At 41.2% G+C, this 15,477-nt stretch overlaps 1 protein-coding gene across 1 annotated transcript in view; it reads left to right on the forward strand.

Moving 5' to 3' along the window:
* The window catches only part of GAN (gigaxonin), a 39,341-nt gene that overhangs the window by 9,951 nt on the left and 13,913 nt on the right, over positions 1 to 15,477 (forward strand). The window contains exons 2-10 of the mRNA XM_036390190.1: positions 3,629 to 3,743; positions 4,580 to 4,930; positions 5,382 to 5,599; positions 6,461 to 6,582; positions 7,081 to 7,193; positions 8,259 to 8,408; positions 8,750 to 8,886; positions 9,367 to 9,495; positions 14,790 to 14,899. Of these exons, the coding sequence (XP_036246083.1) occupies positions 3,629 to 3,743; positions 4,580 to 4,930; positions 5,382 to 5,599; positions 6,461 to 6,582; positions 7,081 to 7,193; positions 8,259 to 8,408; positions 8,750 to 8,886; positions 9,367 to 9,495; positions 14,790 to 14,899 (1,445 nt within the window). The remainder of the gene's footprint in view (positions 1 to 3,628; positions 3,744 to 4,579; positions 4,931 to 5,381; positions 5,600 to 6,460; positions 6,583 to 7,080; positions 7,194 to 8,258; positions 8,409 to 8,749; positions 8,887 to 9,366; positions 9,496 to 14,789; positions 14,900 to 15,477) is intronic.

Here is a 15,477-nt window from a genome sequence, read left to right on the forward strand (position 1 = left end):
AAGTGATGTGGAACAGCAGATTCTAAATTTGTCACACAGACAACATCAAAACACAACATCAACCCATTTGTTCTTATGCCCCTGGCTCAAGGTGTTGTGTGTGCCAGCAGTTTTCCTGATGAGGCACAAGATGTTGGGGTGGATGCTGAGCATTTATGGAACAGTTTAATGTTACTGGAAGCAATTTCAACTTACAATCATGATCTTAATTAAAAAATGGAAATTATTGTTTTAAAACATGTATGGAGTCAAGTTGCTCAAAATTAAATTACTTGAGAAAACAGGATGAAGAAGTTGCCTTGTTTCATTTCCTCCAGCTCTGTCTTGCCTGCGCTCTGCTCCCAACTCATGGGGGTTTTGGTTGGCTGGGAGGGTTATTTCCTTGTAGATCTCGATGTTCTGGTCTTCCATCTGAATTAAGGAAGACTGAGGCAGCCTTTTCAGTTGTGATTTGGAAGCTTGGAGTGCTTTTAAAGTAATTAGAAATGTTGTCCTCGGTAGGAAGCTGTCACATGCCTGCGTTAGGAGCAGCTGTGCTGCAGCTGGCCCATCTCTGCACCTTGGGCTGCTGGTTGCCACTTGCAGCTCTCAGCCACACAAATCACAGGCTGAATAAATCACCCTGAGGAGGAGTGTGGCAGAAAGAAAGCATCCTCCTTCTGGGATGCTGACAGATTGGAAAGCCTCTGCTTAAGCATAACTGCTAACTTACTTTCTAAAGTGAAATTTGATAGTAGGCAAGGGTTAAGTATTTCTCCATGTGCTGTCCATTGTTTTCTGAGCTGGGAACAAATATGTTTGGAAACTTTCTGGTTCTGTCTCTGGTGTGATGACAGGGATGCCCAGGCCTGAGTTTGCAGGTGAGGTGTGGGTGCAGGTCACAGCTGGTGCTGGGTGATGCAAGAGGAGATGTGGCTCCTTGCCCTCTGCTTGCACACCTCCTACTTTTCTCTCCTCCTTCAGCTTTCTTTCCATTTGGACTCACGATTTTTTTTTTCTTAAACTTTTCCAGCCCTAAACCTGGTTATAACATGTCCTTGCATCATATTTTTCCTCCCCTCTTTCCAACAGGCAGTAGCTGTCCTGGAGTTTTGATGTGAGGAGTACCTCCAGCTGCCTTTGGGAATTGCTCTCTTGGCATAGCTCAGAAGTACTTGTACTGAAATAAATAACCTTATATTTTATTAACCAACAAATTAAAATCATGTGACACATGCATCACTATTGCTTCCCATGACAGATAATAGGAACAAAACTTAATCTGAACTGGGAAGCATTTGCATAAGGTGAATGTTTGCCTAGATACAAGTGTCTGTAACTTTGAAGTAATTTGATTTGTTCTCAAGGTTATTTTTCTGCTTTGGCTTCGTGTTTTGGCTTTGCATTAGGTCATTTCTTTAAAGCTCATAAACTGTTGATGCCTGAAAAAGTACACAGTAATTAGAACATCTACCCTGATAAGACCCAAAAACTCTGAACAACACTTTCTTGTTACCAGGAGGCGTCCGTGTAAAGTCCATGCAATAAGGTGATTTAGCTTGGGTGTGTACAGGTGATGCTGAGATGAAAGTTAGTGATAAATAGCACAAGGCCTTTCCCTAATCTCCCCATTAGTGCTGGCATCAACATGCTTATTAGATGCCTTGGACCTGTTTCAAGCCCCTCAATGAGTTGGACACCCAGGTTCTGTGTAGATACTGCTGTGTATTTGATCATAGCAGCTACTTACAGGTACCTGACTCATGTGAGATCCAGGGATCACCCAACTGTCTTTTCTGCTGAAGGAAGCCAGACACTGGGAACCTTGATACATTTTATGTTAAATTAAAAGAAAACACAGTTTCATCCTAGGAATCCAGAAGAGCCTTTTGTTACAAACCAAGAATCCCAGAGCTCAGGTGTAAATGGAGGTAGTTTGGCTAGATTTGAAAATGTGTATAAATAAGCCTTTGCTCTGTTAGAAGTCTAAGGGCACATTGCCCTGTGTGTATATGCTCTGTTTGAGCTTACAGACATGGAAAATGCACACTGCACATGGGCAAGGATGGCTGGGGTTGAGGTACACATTGTCTGTTCTGCTGGAAATGTACATTTGGGGCAGGAGTTTTCAGCTGACAAGCTGTAAATCAGTGCCTGCCATTGCAGCATGAGCTTTAATAGGAGTCACATAACTTTCCTAATCTCCTTCCAGGTGTTAGGAAATAACCAATTTCCTAACCCACGCCACGCTGTTGTTGTTATTTGTATTGTAACTTGTGCAGACAGGGTGAAGCAGCTCCAGCCCTGCTGCATGGGCACCGCTATCTCCGGGTGCTCTGCAGAGTAGAAAAGGAATGTGAAGCCAGGACCACAAGGATGATGAACTAAAGGGCTAAAATTACTGGCCTTATTCACACTTAAAAATAGCTCCTTACAGACTAAGGTTTTATTTGATGTGAGTTACAGCTTAATTTGTGAGAAACTTAATTTATTCCGATATGAGTAAGTGAGGCAGAATCTGCCCTTAGCTAAGACCTATTTATGTATTTGCTTAGCATGAGTGTGGATAGCAGGAGGCTGGACCCTTTCAGCTTAGCAAAGCCACAGCTTTTCACATTAAGGAACTGATTCTATCTAAGGATATATTCAAATGAATGTTAAAAAGTTGTAAAAGCTTTTATTTTGGAGTGCTGTGGTGTACATGTAGGTCACTATATATACACAGAAGTAGGGAAACAAACTTTCTTGTCTTTATATAATGTATTCTTCATTGACCAAAATGTGGAAAAATATGTTAAAAACTGGTCTTTTATTAGCTCTTGTGGCTGTTGGCACCAAACTGGTGGATGCTGCTCCCTTTTGAACATTTAAAGTTGTCTGTCCTGGAAGAAGTGTTTGCAGTGACAGCTGGTGGAAAGCAAAGTGTCTGCTGTGCTATTATTACTTCCTCACCTTTTCCCCATGCCTCCACCATTCTATTCACAGGCACATCACAGTGCTCCTGGTATGTTTAAAGAAATGGCTTGTAAGTGAAGTGTCCACTGATGTAGATGAATATTTAAAGCTCTGCTGAGCAGCACATGGGCTGTTCCCTGCAACTATGAGTGCATGGCTTGGTTACAGCCAGGCACAGCATTAGGCTGATAACATCATAAACTACACAAAATGGTAATGCAATCCAAATGTTTGTGCTGCCAGTGAATATTCTGATCACATCTGCTATCTCTAATTATTTCTTCCTTGGTAAAAAAAGTTTTGGTTTTGTTTTATTTTGGGTTTTTTCCCACCTTTATCAAAGCAAATTCTTGTGTTTCATCTGTCAGCAGAGCTGCTGTTCTGTTGGAAAGTCTGAGTGAAGTTTTTGAATGCTTGTGATGAATGAGCTGGGATAAAACATACTTTGGCTCTTTGATGGCCTGGGTAGTTTGCAAGGCTGACAGATTTGTTCAGTTTGGAAATGTGATGAGCAGTATCAGAGGCCATACCTATGTGGTAATTCAAGGGACAGTTTTTCCATCACATTGAAAGGTTTTAACATCTCTGTTGTGGCCCAAGAGATCCATATTCTGAGATCTCAGATTCTTCACAAACTGACAGCAACCAATGCCCAGATTTTGAACTTTGCTCTTTTCCTTTTCTCTTCTCTTAGAACAAAATTGAATTACAATCCTCCAAAGGATGATGGCTCAACATACAAGATTGAACTTGAAGGGATATCTGTTGATATCATGAAAGAGATACTAGACTACATCTTCAGTGGGCAGGTATGGTATTAAAAACCCCTAAACCTCACTTGGACTATTTGGCAAAATAACTGGAATTTTAACACTGCTATCCTGAAAGATGTTTAAAGCTTTGTGATAAAGCTTCTGCAGAGTGGGACTGTGCATATGAAGTAGAGGGAATAGGCTCTGCAGGAGTTGTCTCCTCTTCTTGTGTAGCAGGGGAGGACTTTAAAATTTAGAGACAATGTCAAATCCTTGTATTAAAATTGGTGGCTACCTTCAGTAATCTGCTTTAAAACAGGCAGTGTTTGTCAGCTGTGACAGAGGACTGCTTTGGTAGCTCAGAGATGGAGACCCCATCACTGAGGGTTACAGTACACTGGGCACCCTCCCTCCCTGCCTCTCGTGCCCACCTCTCTGGCCTCTGGTCACATCTGCCTGCCAGGAGCCTTAGCAGGAATTAAAGTCAGTGTGTCCAGTTCATTTGGAACCAGACTAAGACTGGTGAACAAGTTTAGCTTTCAGCAGAAAAAGAAAAGGAAGATTTGGCTTGAAATTCATTCCTGCATGTGTATTTAAAAAATTATTTATTTATTACAGCAAAACTCATTATAGGTTCCCGGATGAGATGAGCAATTTTATGGTTGGTTACTTTAGGAACTTATCAAAATTTCTGCTCCACACCTTCTATCAAGCAAATGTCTTTCCAACCTGTCTTAATTAATTAATGGTTAGCAGTCATATCAGTTTCTCCTGATTCTTACACTGGCATTAATACTCAATTTTTCAGCCACTGAGAATGAGTGTAATGAATGCAGGCATGTCATGGAACAAATGAGTGATAGTAGCTATAACTTCTAAATTAATTCTTGCAGATCAGGCTAAATGAAGAAACTATCCAAGATGTGGTACAGGCAGCTGATCTCCTGCTGCTTACAGACTTAAAAACTCTCTGCTGTGAGTTTTTAGAAGGTTGCATAGCTGCTGAGAACTGTATTGGTATTCGGGACTTTGCACTGCACTATTGTTTGCATCATGTTCACTACCTTGCCTCAGAGTATCTGGAAACTCACTTTCGAGATGTCAGCAGCACAGAGGAATTCTTGGAACTGACTCCTCAAAAACTGAAAGAAGTGCTGTCCATGGAAAAGCTCAATGTTGGAAACGAAAGATACGTCTTTGAAGCGGTGATTAGGTGGATTTCTCATGATTCAGAATCCAGAAAGGTCAGGACATCCAAATGTTTGTATTTTGAACATGTCACAAATTGGAATGTTCATTCTAATCAGTGGGAACTTGAAATAGATCTGTTTCTTTCAGGACTAATCTTACAGAATTTATTGAATTTTGCCTGAAATGCAGACCACGGCATTGCAGTAAAAGAGTGAAAGCTGTGTGGTTGATATATTTTCTGCTGCCTTCATCATTTAATAGGCATTAAGAAAAAAAGGCACCATTTTGACATTTGATGATATAATCTTGTTTGGATGATGAGGAAGCAAGTTGCATGTTTATAGAGAAACTTTGAGGACTTGATGCATTTTCTTACTAACACTCTCTTGTACAGTTTATTGCTTGCCAGTATCAAAACCTCTCAAGTATTTGCTAAGCACAGAAGCATCTGCATGTCCGGGTGCCTCATGCTGGAGGTGACTTTGTGTCCGCGCGTGTCCGCAGGTGCACATGAAGGACGTGATGTCGGCAGTGTGGGTGTCGGGGCTGGACGCGGCGTACCTGCGCGAGCAGATGATGAGCGAGCCGCTGGTGCGCGAGATCGTCAAGGAGTGCAACAACATCCCCCTGACACCCCCGCAGCAGGGAGAGGCCATGCTGGCCTCCTTCAAGCCCCGCGGCTACTCCGAGTGCATCGTGACTGTTGGGGGGGAGGAGAGAGTGTAAGTGTGCAGTGGTGTGGCTGCTGGTCCCGGTGCCAGCGCCCACCGCCCTGAAAACACAGATGTGTGCACCTATTGCTTGTTACTCTATCATTTGAGTTTGTTTTAGGTTGGTCAGACACACCTAAAATACCTTTGGGGGTGATTCAGCAATAAATAGTTATTTTGTTTCTGACATTCAACATGTAGTAAACTTTGAGGAGGGTTGTTTGTTCAGTGAGTGTTGGTTAGATTTTTTTAAACTGAATAGACTTAAACACAGAATCATTTCTGATGATCTGAAAAGCATCTCTAACATAACTTAGGGGTAATGAACATGTGCTTTAAACTGTTTTGTTTATAATAGATGTGGTTCTAAAAAAAAACCAGTCATTATTGGTTCATCTGAGATAAGGTGAAAATTTCTGTTCCACACTATAATCCCTTCCTTCTCTGGAGTACCCCCTGCAGCAGAAGGGAGGGTTCAATCCTGTTTAAATAAATCAAGCATTTAGATGTTAGCTCTTTATAGAAGCATAGTAAACCCCTCAGATAACATTTTGCATGTCAGTTTGTGAATCACTTTACTCGGACATTACTAATACTGTCTATCAGTTCTTAGCTCGTTCAAAGTTCGTAAAAAAGGTTACAGGCAGATACAGTAGGAATGAAGTGAATCAGCTTTTTATGTCTCCAAGTCTGTACAAACTCAATTTACATGTTTGGTTTGGGGATCTTCTCCTTACCAGGGAAATGCCACGTGATGAATATACAGGAAAACAAGAACAAGCCAGCTTTGGACACGAGCTGTTAACAGTGAACTCGTAAATCTCTGTCTTTGTCTTTTTGTTTCTGTTTGTTCCCTCCCCACCCTGTGTTCAGATCACGGAAACCAACCTCAGTGATGCGGTGTATGTGTCCTCTTTATGATCCCAATAGACAGCTCTGGATTGAACTTGCTCCTATGAGTATTCCAAGGATCAATCATGGAGTATTGTCAGCAGGTAAAGGGGAACTTCATCTTTGTAAAGTCAATGTTATGAAAACTTACCAGTGCCTCAAAATCTGACATACAGCTTATAATAATATATTTTCTTCAAGAGTGACTGCACTGGGGTTATTTCATGCTTCCCCTTTGTCTGCCCAAAACTGTACTCGATTCTGTGAAAATCCCTGTCATCTGAGTGTCTTAAAATCACTATTCCTGCAACATTTTGTGGGAATCTGCTACATCTGTCTCTCCAGGAGTATTTAATGTTTTAAGTAAATTCTAGTTGCTGCATCACTGAATATGTTGAAGGGTATCTGCAGGGGCAGACTTGAGTCAGATGTAAGTATGTGCTTTACCTTCTCCAGTCCAGAGTCTGACCTGTGACTGGTCTGGATCTCTTGGTGAATTCCAGAATACAGCTCACCATTCATGTTGTTTTGCTCAGTGTGCAGGTGTGAGTCCTCTTCTTGAGAGTCCTGTTCTTAAGATCATGTTACATTTTGTTTTACAGAAGGATTTTTATTTGTGCTTGGTGGTCAGGATGAAAACAAGGGAACGCTAAGCTCTGGAGAGAAATATGATCCAGACACCAATTCATGGAGTTCCTTACCACCAATGCTTGAGGCAAGATCTCTATCTAACTGTTGGGATTTAAGTTTTTACTTTGGCAAAATGTTCCTTTTCTTCTGCAAAATTTTATTCTGAATCTCCAGTCGCTTGCATCTTAGACATTCAAAATCATGCTGCAGACTGACTTCTGTTTATATCCTGTTGTTCTTGTGGTCTGATGCTGACTGCTGGATCTGGAAAAACTAAACAATTGGTGAAGAGCTAACTGTAAGATGAACTACAAAATTTCAGGAATTTCATAATGAATCAGTCCTATAGTATACTTAATGTTCTGCGTATACTGGCCTTCTAAAACAAGAGACCTCTGAGATGGACAAAGGGATCGGACTGTGCAGAAAAGATGGACAGAGGACTGGCCAACATACAGAACTTGGCTTGCACATATTTAGGTTTGGTTTGAGTTAATGCTTCCTTCTTCATAATTACATTCCATCAAAAAGTAAAAGTTTGTTATTTGTAAACATATATCCTTAATACACCTGTGTTTTTATCTTTGTAAATCAGCACAGGGTGTTTATTAAGAAGTTGTTTACCACAGGTTTTTCCTCTTTGCAATCTCTGGTTAACAAAGGCATGTAGATTTGACTACAATTTTAGTTATGATGCTTTAAATTTCCTGCTTGTGATATGTTTGCTGTGAGACTGAGGGGTAGCTGGGCTGATACATACAAAATAGAAGAGCTGCCTTTGCACAGAGAATGGGTCCAGGCTTTGCTGCTAGAGAGACCTGAAAGCAACAGCTTCATTGCAGAGACCACCACTATGGGAACTGCAATATGGCCAAGCTCTGTTCTTAGATTTCTCTGTGGTCTCTTTGGCTTCTGCTACTCTGCCTTTTTTTTTTCTCCTTTTGATACCCTTTGTTTTGTTTAGTTGATTAAATTAATAATCTTAGGCTTATGAAGTTTAGGACTTCAGCATTAAAAAAAAAAACAAAACAAAAGCCGGGCATAATACCAATAGCACTTTGCAGACAGTTAGTCTGAAAAATAAGATTGTGTTCATTTATTCACAATGGCAGTTATGTTTTTCAATGTTGACTTTATTGATGTTCCTTAGGCACGACATAATTTTGGTGTGGTAGAGATTGATGGGATTCTGTATATTCTGGGAGGTGAGGATGGTGAAAGGGAGCTGATCTCTATGGAGAGCTATGATATTTATAGCCGGACCTGGACCAAGCAGCCAGACTTGACCATGGTTAGAAAGGTAAAAACTACATCCTATATGATTGTGTTGCTTCTTGTTAAATAGTAAATGCAGATATATGTATGTGTATATATATGTATAAAAATATGTGTTTTAATCTTTTGCTTCAAGTAGAAGCTGTAGCAAATGGTCTCCAAAATGAAATGAGAGTGAGCAGCTTCTTCTCTCTTTATACACCAAAACAAAACTGTGCCTGAGCATTTTTATGCCTTGCATTGTTGGACATGGGGTATAGGCAAGCCAAATTCCTCTGTGTGTGTGTGTGTGTACAGACAGCTTTGAGCTCTCAATACTGTGCATTTGTGTGTCATTTCAGATATATTTTTCTTTTTTTCCATAAGATTGGCTGCTATGCAGCTATGAAGAAGAAAATCTATGCAATGGGTGGAGGCTCCTATGGAAAACTCTTTGAATCTGTGGAGTGTTACGACCCCAGGACTCAGCAGTGGACAGCAATCTGTCCTCTCAAAGAGAGGAGGTGAGGGAAAATGGAAGTGGGGGGACTAGATTGCTTTCCAACCCTCTGATGGAGGAAAGTGTCCTTTTTCTGATGAATCTGTGAAGATGGCCTGTGAATCTCACCAGGTCTTTCTGAGTTGTGGTGACCTGTAGTTAACATGTGGCTGAGTAAAGACGAGCATCCAAGCAATAAATACAAATTTGGTAGAAACATAGCCTTGATGTTACAAGCACTAGTTCCCTGATGCAAAGTGAAAACAAGAAATTATAGTTCAATTGGAACTTCACAGTATTTTTAGAGAGAAATATTTTTACTGGCTTTTTTTTTTTGTGATCTGAATTAGGTGCTTACAATTAATATCCATGACTCATCTTGTTGGATATTTAAGGCATCTGTGTGTATAAATAAAAGAGTAAAAGATGAAGAAAGTTCATCTTTTGGGTTGCAAAAGGGTTTTGATACATGGCATTAATATTTTTTCCTTGTTTGGATTTTCAGATTTGGGGCAGTGGCCTGTGGAGTTGCCTCTGAGCTTTATGTATTTGGTGGGGTCAGGAGTCGTGACGACAGCCAAGCCAGTGAGATGGTGACGTGCAAATCAGAATTTTATCATGATGAGTTTAAAAGGTAACTGCTGCAGCTCTAAACACAGACAATAACTTGCCATCCAGTCACCTGCCTGCTCCCTCACCCCTTGTTCCTGCACTCTGATTCACATGAGGTCTGTGCCATGTGTCTGTTGCTCATTTCACTTTTTGTCACCCGGTTTGGCTGTTACTGAAGGCCCATCCACTCCACTTTTCCCTCTTATATGCCAAGCCTAAATCCCTGGAGCCACCAGGTCTTGAGTGTCCCTGGACAGGAGAAGCACCTTGGTCACACAGGGAGTTTGTGGCTCTTCCCCTGCACTCTGCAATTTCCCCAAGTGCAGGGTACTTCTGCCCCTACCCCTGCTCGTGCCCACAGCTCCCTGTTGAGTGCTCATTACAGCTCTTTTCCAACCTAAATGATGCCATGGTTCTGTGGAGGAATGTGTGTATGTACAGGGATACTTCTTCATGATCCAACCCTATCCAAAGATTTGCAGCTTAGGGAATTCCTAAACTAGAGATAAGAAATTTGATGCATTTCTGTTCCAAGCATTTATAGCTTATGGCACCCATGTAGGCTTTTGCCATAGGAAAGACACTATGGATGCTATACATCCCACAGGCACCTCCCCACACTGCATGGCTCATCTTCTTCTATTTCTTTTGAATTTGCTTCCAATTACTTAATTTTTTATCTCTTGGCTCTGGTAGTGGAATCCAACTTACTATATGTGGTAACCATTCAAAATGTTACCTTACATTGAATTTTTTGTTTAGTCACCTTGTTCTCCAGTCATAACTGACAAGCTTGGTTCCTCCAGTGACTTTTTTCTTGCATATAACGGTAAATTGGATTATTCTTCTTTCATAAATTAAATTTTAAAAAGACTTTGTGGTCAGATGTTTCGAGGCTTGTTGACAAGTGAAGGAGATTAGCATGTCTTTATTAGAAGATCAAGACTGATTTATGACTGTGACCTGTATAAAAGGACACAAAAATAGAACAGTAGATGTAAATTCATTATATAATTTTCTTGCAAGATATGGCTGTAAAGAGACTTTAATTTCTGTATGAAGAGGTCTTCTCTGTTGTTCAAAGTGATGTCTAAACTAGCTATAATCAAATGAAGCTGAAGAAAAACATCCTTTAAATTGGTTAAAAGAAGCAGACAGATCAGAGGGGCTGTTGCTGCTGATGCTCCCTTAGTGTTTGCTAGCCTTCTGGAGGCTGGGGAAATGGCAGAAATTTATTAATGTTTTGCAAGAGGTCTTTGAAAGGGAAAGAACTGTGGAAAGAAGTGCTCCCCTCTCTCCTACTTGCTATTTTCAGCTGATTTACTTGAAATATTTCCAGCCTGATTCTGTTCTTCAGAAGGTTATGGTTCCTCAGCAGTGGCTGCAGACCTGTTTCACTGGTTGATGCAGGTTGAGTTTCCATGCAGGGGAGTTTGGGGAGCTGGGAGGGCCCAGCCTGGGTGCTGCCATGGTGCCACCTGCTGACTGCACAGCCACACCTGCCACAGTGCCACGGCTTTGTGTCCTTGCTTGGTGGCATCCCCAAGCACTGCAGGATCCCAGTGGAGCAGTGATAAAGCTGCAGCTGCCCCAGCTGCTCTGAGTGCTGGCTGTGTGGTGGGAGGCTGTGCTGGCACGGGGCAGGGCAGGCAGCAGAGCTGACTGATGGAGCTGATGGAGGAGGCACGTGGGGAGGGCAGCTGAGATACCAGACTTTGCTTTTCTGCTCTGCCACTGCCCAGTTTGAGCTTGGAAATGTAACTCAGCATGAACCTGCAGGCAGGGCACAGGTTTGGGGTGTTTCTGTGGAGACTGGGGACCAGGGAAGGCTGAGATGGTGGCAGCTGCTCCCAGGGTTTAAGAGGCCCCAGCTCAGCCCAGGGGTGCTGTAGCCAGAAGAGGGTGCAGTGTCTCTGAGTTATGTTCCAGCCCTCAGCTCCAGGGTCTGTCAGTTATCCCAGGTTTCAGTACCCTCAGAGCTCTGTGTAGCAGATCAAGTCTAGCATTCTCAAACCAAAATTCACAGTGACTTTTTCAAAAGTTATTTGCCAATACTTTTGAAAATAACCTTTTCAAAAGTTATTTGCCAATACTGTGGGCTTTTCCAGCTGTTTTTAAGTAAGTGGAGAGCTCCATTATGTTCACTTTCTGTGTGGATGCAGAGAGCTCTCTGGCCTGTGAGTTCAGCTGTGCATGGTGTTGGTTCTGGGGTACGTGCAGCAGTGCACACCTGTGTCATCTGCACAAATTTCCATATGTGCCTCAGGCCTCATTGCCAGAGCACAGGCTCCAGCATCATGCCAGGCACCCAGAGCCTGAGTGTCTGAGTTACAGGTTTTACTCCAGAGTGAATGTCTAAGGATGTACTCACATCAGTATATAAACATATTAATTCATGTAAGCTGCCATAATTCTGGCTTGAATTGGATTAAAGGACTGGACTTGTTTAATATTGTTTACTTTGACAGCAACTTACTCTAAAATAACTCACAGTGCAGAGTCTTTCAAAATTGTTATTCTTAACCATGACGCAGACTTTTCAAAGACTGGGGATATGCTGAGATCTTCACACTAGCAAAAAAAATAAACATTGAGACTCCTGTTAAGCTGTGCTGTATAAACAAGTAATAGAATAAATGAAGTGAGACAAAATAGTAGCATCTACATGAAATGTGAACAGGGTAATGTAGGAAATAATTCTCATACTGAAGTGCTGCTGTAACTGAGATTATTCAATTAATAAATGTTTTGTCAGGTTGTCTTTAGAGTCATGTGCATGAGTGGATTTAAGTGAACCCAAAGATAGAAAAAGCTGCATGTCAGACTGCAGCGTTTTTGCAGGATGTAGATTTTTTTCAAAGGCTATAGATTGAGCTTTGTGTGCATTGTATCCTGTTTTTTTTAAATATCGATCAAGCTAAAACAGATTTAATGAATGTGAAAATGGAAGATGGAAATGTGCAGGTATCCTTCACTCAGTGATCCAGTGTTGGTCTACTCCATAAAATGCAGGAAGTCTTAAACACATACTTAAGACCTTGATGGGTCAGACTTTCTGTCAGAGTCCATAATTTATAATACACTTTTTGCATCATTGCATGATGTCTGTACACACTCGGGTTTTTTCTTTTCTATGTGGATGGTTGGAAATATTTGATACAGCCCAAGTTGACTTCAGGATTCTTTGCAAGATCTGCTGGTGTATGGCCACTGCTGCCTTTCCCTGGTGGTCTATAAGTGGGGTAGGATTTCTTCCTTCTTCTCATGATTCGAAAAGGAATTACAAAAATTTTCAGGTACTAAGAGAGATAAAAGTGAGAGAGAATTTTCAGCAGCAGTACTTTGGTAAAATATCCTTTACAATGTTCTTTTTGCTACTGGAACATCATGGAAATAGGGAAGAGCTTTCAGCAGCATATAACTAGTGAACTAAACAGTCTTGTAACATAGTATGTGTAATTAGCAACATTCTTCCAGTCAGTGTGCAGGAATTTCATTAAAAGCAAGTGCTTATGCAAATGTAATGAGAACACTGATTGACAGCACTGTCAGATGAGAGGAATGTGGATTTTCATTCATTTCCAAGCTTCCTTTCTCAGCTGGGGTGATCTTGAGGTGACGTGTCTGGAATATGTTGGCTCTGTATCACATCTTTATTTACTTCCCACTTGGAAATAAAGCAGTTACCCCCATCCCACTCGTTATCTACAGCAGTGTGGATGGATCATTTTGTTTCTCTCACTTAAAGACTGAAAGAAATTAGGCTTCCTTCCCTTCTATTTTTAAATGGGGTGGAAGCCTGTTCCAGTTTCAGAGCCATCACTTCTGCCCCTGGTTGCAGCAGGACTTGCCTCCCCCTGCTCCTCTTGGACTGGGTTTGAGCGGAGCCATCCCAGGGAAGTACGCAAGAGTTCTGTTCCAAGGACTGTTTTCAGATTCCTGAAGATTGGGAATTTTTGGTCATGGTGTTTTTTCCATACTGTTCAAACAGCAGGCACAACCCACATTAAGCTGGAGCTTAGTCAAATTCTGATGAAACGTGACCCCTTGCCCTTCCTGTCTTTGTTCCTTCCTAGTTTTAACTGCTAAAGCTGCTGTGAGTGTTCCTGAAAAGTGCTGCCTGTTTTTTAAAGCATTCACGTTGAGAAAGCCTGAGGATGAATTTTCACAAGCAGCTACAGAAACTTTAATACTGTCCCTTGGTGATTCACAGTAGGAAAATGCTTGGGTCTCACCCTGTGGGTTTAGGTTTTTTATTTAAACTCCAAAACCCAGAGTATCTAGTGTGGATAAACTCCTGATCTGAGTTTTTTCCCTTCCTTTATCTGGTCCTATAGTTAGAATTTAAAAAAAAATAATAACAATCCAGTCTTCCTTCTGCATTTCTCTGCTACTTACTCAGTTTTCAGAATTCTAGGTCACTTGCTGCTAAAAAGCAATGAAAATACTGTGCCCTCCTCCTACAGTAAGGGAAGGAAGCTAATGAAATATGGTGCAAGTTGTTTTGATCTGTGAGAGTTTCTAAACCAGGGTAGAGAACTTCTCCTTTTCTCTTGTTAGTTCATCTGTCCTCCTCTATGACAGCTACAAACCATTTCCTTGCTTTGTGCAGAACGTTAATCCTTCAGTGTAAAGCACAGACAAAATAATGGACAGCCAATCCTTTCATTTGCCCTTTAAAAATTGATTTCTACCTCCAAGATAATTGATATGGAGCAGCATCTCCTTGAGTGCCAGAAGACTGGTTTACTTCTGAATCAGGAGTTCAGATGATGCAGAATTTTCAAAGATCAGCAGTATCTGGGAGGGCATTTTCTAACTTTTTCCAAATTAACCTGGTATGGCCATGCAAATATATGGGATGATTTTCAAAGGTTTCTCAGACCTTTATGTTCTCTGTAAATTATTTAATAAAAAGTGTAGGAACAGTCCCTTAAAATGGCCTTGATTTTTACATGTCAGGGTCTTTGTGTGGTAACTGTGACAGCATCTGCAAAGGTGCAGCAGCATTTTATAGGAATTTGTTTCAGAACCACACTGTGTGGCTGCAAGAAGAATTTATTATAGGTAGATTACACAGATGAGTGGAGCAATTCTGAAATTGAGCAACTTCAGGATACAGCAGTACCAGCTGCTTTTCCTGGCTAGGAGAAACCAGGACTGTCCCAAACTATACAATGTTCCCTTTACATAACAAATTAATATATATAAACTCTGCTTTTGAGTCAACAATACAGCTTCAAAAAGACTCAGGATTACTTTTTTAAATGTGATCGCTAAAAATCAAATCCTGTTTTTCAATTGTTATTTTTACAGGTGGATTTATCTAAATGACCAGAACCTATGTATCCCAACTAGCTCTTCTTTTGTGTATGGAGCTGTGCCCATCGGAGCCAGCATATACGTGATTGGAGATCTCGATACAGGTCAGAACCAGGACTAAAAACCTCTTTATGCTCATTTCCTTCCAATATTTTGAATACTTGCTACTAAGACTGAACATTTTAAGAATAAGAGGCTGGGACACTGTTCTGTCACTGTGGCTCAAGGGAATTATGCTGGACATACAGAAACACACAGGTTGGTTTTGGGCTCTTCAGTAACAAGTTCAGTGCCATGAGCATTGGCTTGATTTGGTTGATAAGTTTGAAGACCACAAGAGGTTAAGACTAAGAGTGTGTTACTGCTTTTATCTAAGGGTAAGAAGACCTGTTAATGCCTGAGGTTGTAACTCCTGTCTTTGCGGCGGGAAACAGGCAATTCTGCATTCTAGGGGCATCGTCCAGTGGTTCATAAGGATGTGATAGTGACTCTTGGCTCTCAATCCCAGCCAAATAGATGTGTGCTATCAAACATACTCAGTTCAGAGCCACCAGCATCTGGCCACGCTCTGTAAAAGAGATTTGGAAGACTTTTGTGGCCATGTGTATGGATATGAGTGTGTAGCAGGGCTTTCTCTGAAATATAAGCAAACAAAATTACAAGTTTGATGGGTTTAAGTAGA

This window comes from Molothrus ater, chromosome 12 (assembly GCF_012460135.2).
Source record: "Molothrus ater isolate BHLD 08-10-18 breed brown headed cowbird chromosome 12, BPBGC_Mater_1.1, whole genome shotgun sequence".
In the NCBI taxonomy this organism is placed as follows: domain Eukaryota; kingdom Metazoa; phylum Chordata; class Aves; order Passeriformes; family Icteridae; genus Molothrus; species Molothrus ater.